Consider the following 7,493-nt stretch of genomic DNA (forward strand, 5'->3'; position numbering starts at 1 on the left):
AATTTTATTATAATCTACAGTTTGATACCAAACTTATTGACATAAATTCATGAAAGAGCAGTTCAATAAAATTTTGAATGCGAATCAACAAATGAGATGACATGGCCTTTCATCCATGACCCGTCTCAGAAGGGTTAATTGACAGCTTGGATCATCAGTTTGAAATTAGAACACAATTATCAAAGGTATTTATAATACAAGTACTGAGAGAGAAAAATGTATTTACAGCTTGTATTATTGACTGATATTAATATCAAAAGCTCTGAGTATTGATAAAAAAAAAAAGATAGTTTGGATGTTCTAAAATTTAAAACAGCTTGGGGGAGGTGTGCACTAGCCTACTGTCTTGAAGAAGATAAATGAGACATAACATCATTTAAATATGTTTCACTTATGATTGTTGATATAGTTTGTTTTTCATGGTTTAACATGACAATTTTAATTTTTCAGGAGTGTGCTGAAAAAAATTAAACCATCACTAGTTCCTGGTTTTGAGATCAGCCCAACTAGTGAAATAGATGTTTCACAAAGTCTGGCTTCTCAGGTAAGTTTTTTTTAAAACTAACTGAGTATTTCAAGTTGTGAATAATTTAACATTTTAAAAGCAATCATTTTTGATATGTCTTTGTATTTTACACATGTCTAAAAACCGGATTTTGATATTATGGTGGGCACAGCTAGCACATTATGTTGCTATGATACAATCCCTCCCCCTCACTTTTTCCTTTCAATCTTGCATACTTTTTACTGGCTGATAGAAATCATGCAAGTTTAAATGTTACCAAAAAATTACGACTCAGTATTACTCTATTACTCTACTTTTCATTTGGTGTGAAAGTGGATATTTGTGTGTATGTTTTCATGTAACCTTAATGTGCATTGGTATGTAAAATACCAATTGTATTTCCATTACAAGTCTCCTTTACCTACCAAATTTAATTTGTGATGTGTTGGCAAGCTCACAAAAAAGTTTACTTTAAAACATTATTTTCATTGAAATTTTATTGTTAAGAACAGTGTCTTCATAATTTTGAATAACCAAAGCCCCAACAAAAACAAAACAGTCATTATGTTAATAAAGGGTGGACATTCACAACATTAGCAGACAATCCTTTTGGAACGTCCTGGGGATGTCTCGTGATTTAAATTAGATTTAGATAAATGGTGTGTTTGTAATAAGGTAAATGGTTGATTTGCTGATTGATAATTAGAATGGAAATCTGGATCGTGTTATTTCCATATTTCTGGCATGTCAAGTTTATGATCGGCTGAATGTCAGAATATTGAGTCAATGACAAACGAGTTAAGGAATTCAAGCATCAGTAGAATTAAGTTTGATTAGTTGTCCTATGCGATGATATCCATCTGCTGACATTTTTATTAATAGGGCAGATGCTTGCATTGTTTCAATAGAGGTTGGAAAGCATGCATTCGAAGTAACAAATTTATAAAAATTATAGTAAATTATAAAGAGAAACAAGGTACAAGATGCATTTTCAGTGGACTGGAATAGAAAAAACTATAGAACATTGGGAATTGAAAATAGAGTCAAGTTTTTTTATTTTAAGGCATTAATTTTTCTTTAATGAGTTGAAAATGCAGGACATTGTGGGTGGCTTTTTACCCCTTGCTGGACTCTTGTAACTTGCAGACCCCTGGCCTTAACAGCTTTTTATCCCCTTGCTCATTGTCATGCATGCATTAGTAAAAAATTAATCATTCGTTACATAACTGCTTTTAGCAACAGGTTTACAGAACATGTACTATATGTAATACTTGTGGTCTTATTTACTGATTTTCCCTTTTATAGGTTTTTAAAACTTCTTCTAGATTCTTAATGATAAGTTTATAAAAATTTTGTTATTTTTAATTGATTCCTTTAAATTTTATGTTTTTAACCTTAGCAAGACGAGTATTAATGGTATCTCTTTGCACAATCCTCTACAACTGAAATTCATTGACAAAATATTAGAGCTGTTTTTACTTGTACATACACACACCCTATTTTACATTTTCATGTTGAGTTTGAGGCTAGTTAGATTTCCATATAAAATTAGTATTCATAGTGTTCCTCATACATGTATCTTAGTTAATGTTACTTATCACTGATGTAGCTGGACTGATGAAAACTGATATAACTCAAAAGTTACAGTTCACAGCCCATTTCATCAGAAATTTTTTAATTAGTAAGCAAATAATACTTTTGCTCAGGACCTTTTCATTTTGATCTTAATTTGCACTGTAACAAAATAGTTTTCAACTTGTTCATGGCATCTAAAACAAAATACGCACTTGTAGAAATAACAATAAATGTTCTTCAAATTTCTTATGATTTCATTGGTTGAACTCTGTCAATCACTGAATAATCCAAGACAATGAAAGTGCTTAGAATAAAAAGAGCAAACTATCTTATTGTTACTATTCCTTATGCTTCACAGTTTTGTTGTCCTCTTTTGTATTCTAATATTTCTGTGTAACCTTTCTTTCTAATCTTTAACTTCAATAGGAACGTTACTGTAACTGTATTCACAACGTTTGTATCTCATGCATACATTATACCTTCCAACCTTGCACTTGCAGCTGAGACTAGAGTAAACGTGAGTTTGATACACTCTTTGAGTGTATATTGACTAATTTAGCACTGACAAAAGGTCTTCAAATGAAGATTTCTTTGCAAGAGGTGAACCAACAAGAACAAATATTACATAGTTTAAAAGCTCTAATGACAAATTATCATGGAAAAGCAATTTTAGTGCTTTTATTGTTTTCCAAATATTGTGATGACTGGAACAGCTACTAATTTCTGTACAGTTTGCTCCCAACTTTAGGGTTAAAATGTTATAAAAAGCTCAACTATTTTTTAAGCTGCAGTCATAAGAATGTTAATCTATCAAGTCAAAAGATTTTTCAGGTAATTTAATCTTAGTTGTTTATGGATCAATATAAATTATTTTTTCAGTCTCCAACATCCATGTCAGAGATTCTACAGTTTAATGGTTTCCAGTCTCCAAAGAAAGTTGGAAGTTTCTTGAAAAAATCTACTGAAGAATTGGAGCGTATCATTTCACCAAGAAAATCACCAGCTGCTGAAAAGAAAACTTCTAAAAAGTGGAAGATTGATGAGATGAAAGAGGAAGTAAGGCAGTGTATTTATAGAATGAATTATTAGTAACTATTGGAATCTGATTTTAGATTGAAGAACTTGCATGATTGCTTAAAAATAGTGAAAAGTTGTTGAAAAAACTTTTTGTTTAAGGTATTTCATAAGTCATGAAGTATTGTCTTCTAAATTATTGTATATTAAAAAATTTCCTATTAAGAAATATTTTAATTTATAGTTATGAAAAGATATCAGTGTATACATGGAACTTTAATCTCTCAGTGAAAATACTAATGATGATCTGAAAATTAAAAGATGCATACTGGTGTTCTAAGTAATATATATATAATATTCATACAGATATTGTAGTTAAATAACACAGTACTACTATTATTATTATTAGAGAAAGTGAAATTATGTCCTAAAAGTAATATTTCAATATACCAGTTAAATAAAATTTTCAGTGTTTTTCAATTTTAAATGGTATTGTTCAGTGCTATTTTTGTCTTGTAAAACTTTTGAAGGATGTCTGTGAAAAGTTGTAGATATTTGATAGAACCAAAGTGTATTGCATATTTGTATCCTCTTGCAAATATTCAACTTCAGATTACACAGGCCTGTGAATTTAAAAATTTAAACTTCATAAAAGTTGTTTTGGTTTTATTAACAGATTTTCCATAATTCAGCTACACAGATTTCAAAAATAATATTAATTTTATTTCTATCACGTAAGGATTTTGTTACAAATCTGGAAGAAGAAAAAAGCTCTTACTCAGATCAAATTATTATTTCGTTTACCACAATGAGCATTTTTTATGTTATGTTTGGGTTCTAGAATGATCAATAAGACTCTCATGTCGTGATTGGTCAAGAGAAATCTAAAGCCAGTGGTTGTCATCATTTTAAGCATAAAAAAATGTGACCTGATTTCAATGAAAAAGATTCACTTATATAAAAGTACATATGACATTTTGTGAAAAATCTGTGTGAAACTAGATGTTGTGGTCTTTCTTTTTGTGTTGCATTATAAAGTTTTGTGAAAAATCTATACGTGATGGAGTAAAGTGGATATCATTTTTGGATCCAGCGTACAGGAATTACTGTAGAACATGTAAAAATTTCAAGACAATAAAACCATCGCAGGCCTGTGTTATCTACATATATACACATGTTTGTCCAGCTGTAATCATGTATGCTATTTTGAAGTTATTTAAATCAGTTTTTGAACATGAGAAACAAAAAAGATGTTAAGCTTTTAATTCATACATAACTGTGATTTGTAACGTAACTATAACGCTGAGATTGCATTTCCAGTTTGATACCTATGCAAGTGTGATGAATTTTTATAAGTTTTGCCGTTAATTAGCTCCATATACAATCATAAAAATGTAAAAACTTGTTTATATAGATTCCTTGATTGCACTTTTGCTGACACTTATTTTAAAAAATAAAACTCAAAATCTTAATTACTAAGCCTAATTGTTTTCTTGTTTCCCAAGAGTAAACTGTTTCCTGAATTTCTTGAAAGTTACACCATTGCAAATTAAAATTGTCAGTATAAAAATCAGAACCAAATGATTCTATACTTAATTTTTCTTTTGTTGTGTGTTTATGGCTCAAATAATTCAATAATTAATTTTCATTTTGTAGTGTTAAAACCAAAGTTCAACCAATGTCAATGAATTTTATAGGAACTGTAAAACTCTTAAAATTGAAATATCTTATTAGAGCTGTGACTGAGAATGTTGGCTCTCTTGCTGTAATTTTGCCCATAAGATAGAAACAATCTTTTTAGTGTTTCAGTTTAAACAAGTTTTTTTTCCAACGTCATTAGCGTGTGTGCATATAAACACATAATAACATTTTAATTGTTTCCTCAAACTGTGTACTTACCCACAAGTAACACTGTTTCATTCACCTAGCTTGCATTTGTGCTTTTAGTGGTATGAAAACACAAGTATAAAGGCTGACACATTATGAAAGCATGACATAAGTGACTAAATTTGAAAGTGATGTAATTTTAAGCATTGTTTTCAGAAGTGATTTGAACTCAGTATTTTTTTTAATCATTGTTTTTATCAATATTTGATCTTATTTTATTTCAAAAGTGTCACCATAACAGTAGCCTACTGTCAGTGCAGTGTATGTAAAACTAAATTATTGATTTTTCTGGTTAAGTTCGTTGGAATGGAGAATATTAAAAAATAATATTCCATTATTGTGTGAGGATATAATCTTCAGCCTAATTTCACATTTTGTAAATGTTACAAAACTTTAGCTGCTTTTAAATTTTCTTGAATATGCATGTTAGAAATTAAAATTTTTAAACGTGCTTGTTTACCTAGCATTTTCAGTGATTGAATGTATAATAATCAATATTACTATGTTATTTTGTATTTTTTTAAAGTATTAATGGTAATGAGATTATTAGGTACATAAGATTATTGCTAATATACCTCAGGAAGTCAATGCATTTTGTGCTTTTATAAAAACTTAGCTTATATTAAACCATATATGCTTGTTACCTGAAGCCTGGATGGTTTTTATATGCATTTTCAACTGCTTATAAAAACACCATTTGATATTATAATAACTTTTCAAACATTTATAAAGAAAAGTTCTAAAGGATGTTTTTAGGTTACACTAATCACTTCAGAAATTAATAAATTTTGTCCAAAAGTATGTTTTTGCTGTTAGGATTTTAAGTTAAAAATGATGAAGTTATATAATTAAAAAAAAAACTTGTGACTTTGAATTTTGACATTGTAATGGACAAAAAAAGACATCATATGTACATAGTTAACTTCCAGGTGATGTTGCATTGCATATAGTTTAATGAAGTAACACACACCAACTGAAAATGTTTAAAGTGTTCTACAATCTTCAAGCAATTTATGTATGATTTATTGAAGTAGCACATATGTTTTTTTACGCAGGATTTTGTAAAAATTGATTCTCCACCAAAAAAACGAAGGATTTTAACTCAACATCAGAAAGAAACTTTAAGGAAAAAAAGGTAACACAGGTTTTTCTTTGCAGTTCTTATACTTTTTTATTTTATTTTATTTTTTAAGTTCACTTAGAGTGATCAATATTTTCAAATTTAAAAAGAAGTTTTAACAGTTTATAAAACTAATAGGACAGACTAAAATGTGACTTAATTTTGGAAATCTAGCTAACAGCATGGAGCCAAAATAGGGACTTGTAGCTTCAGTAAAGAATGTCTACAGTATCTTCAGCCTTGTTTGCTTACCTTGTTTACTATTCCTATTTGCAGGTTTTTAAATTTCCAGTTTTTTATTTATCTTGTATCTCAAACTTTTTTGCAACTGCATTTTCACTTTAAGCTAGCTATCTTGTTTCTGTATTTTTTATGATCCTTATTTTCCTTTTTAAATTAACACTTTTAATACTTTATGCACTTTAGGTTTTACATAGAATGAAATAGTTGGTACAGCATTTTTTTTTCATTCATTGGTAAACTTATTTTTTGTTACTTGTGAGGAGAGTGTTTTTTAAATATTTATGTAAAACGATGATGGTGATTATTATTCAAAGGTTAACAAAATGCCTTATCAAGTTCAAAATTTAAGTTTCATATTCTTTATTTAATGAGTCTATTAACAAACACTTTCTAATATTTTTACACCTATAATTATCCATACCATGAATTTTATCAGCAGACTAAAAATGTTAACACTAATTTCTTTCTTTTGATGACTGGGGTTATCCTGAACTGATGTGCTTTACCCAGAGTTAAATTTTTGAACTGTTTTTGCAGATTCTTGCTTTCTTACTCTTTGTGTTATTGTTTCTTATAAGTTGTGTAGTTATACAGATTTTTAAAGAGTTGATTTGACTTGTATGATGTTACCAGTTTAATTTAAAAATTCTCTCACAAGGTATGTTTAAAGGAGCAATTAATTGAAAATTAATATTACTAAAGGTCTAAATACTTTAATGTTGTATTTTTTTTTAGATGCTTAAAGTTGTTTTGATTTGTCTTGCTAAACATTCAAAAAAGGTGTTTAATAAAGTATTTAACTTGCAGCAAAAGGTTATTTAACTCAAAACCTAAAACATAAAGTAGTCTTTATGATCAGTTCTACAGTGAAGTGTGAGACATTAAACTCTACTTATTTTATAGTTATGTTCCTGCTCTATATAATGAACTGTCACAAGACACATCACAAGTTCCATTTGAATCATCAGTTGAAGAGTGAGTTGATTTTCTTAGATTTCTTTCTTTCTTTTATAACCATGTAAATGAACTCAAATTATAAATCGAAGAATAAGCTAATGAAATTATTTGTACAAGTGTACGTAAATTTTGTGTGTGAATACTAGTTATGTGCTTTATATATATATATATATATATATATATATATATATA

The 7,493-nt window shown here is 28.6% G+C and overlaps 1 protein-coding gene across 2 annotated transcripts in view; it reads left to right on the plus strand.

The window, feature by feature from the left end:
- Positions 1-7,493, plus strand: part of LOC106478311 (telomere-associated protein RIF1-like) — a 52,987-nt gene that overhangs the window by 38,732 nt on the left and 6,762 nt on the right. For both annotated transcript variants that reach the window (XM_022381908.1, XM_022381909.1), the window contains exons 24-27: positions 451-544; positions 2,960-3,136; positions 6,037-6,116; positions 7,248-7,319. In XM_022381908.1, the coding sequence (XP_022237616.1) occupies positions 451-544; positions 2,960-3,136; positions 6,037-6,116; positions 7,248-7,319 (423 nt within the window). The remainder of the gene's footprint in view (positions 1-450; positions 545-2,959; positions 3,137-6,036; positions 6,117-7,247; positions 7,320-7,493) is intronic.

Source organism: Limulus polyphemus, unplaced genomic scaffold, assembly GCF_000517525.1.
Source record: "Limulus polyphemus unplaced genomic scaffold, Limulus_polyphemus-2.1.2 Scaffold199, whole genome shotgun sequence".
Lineage (NCBI taxonomy): Eukaryota > Metazoa > Arthropoda > Merostomata > Xiphosura > Limulidae > Limulus > Limulus polyphemus.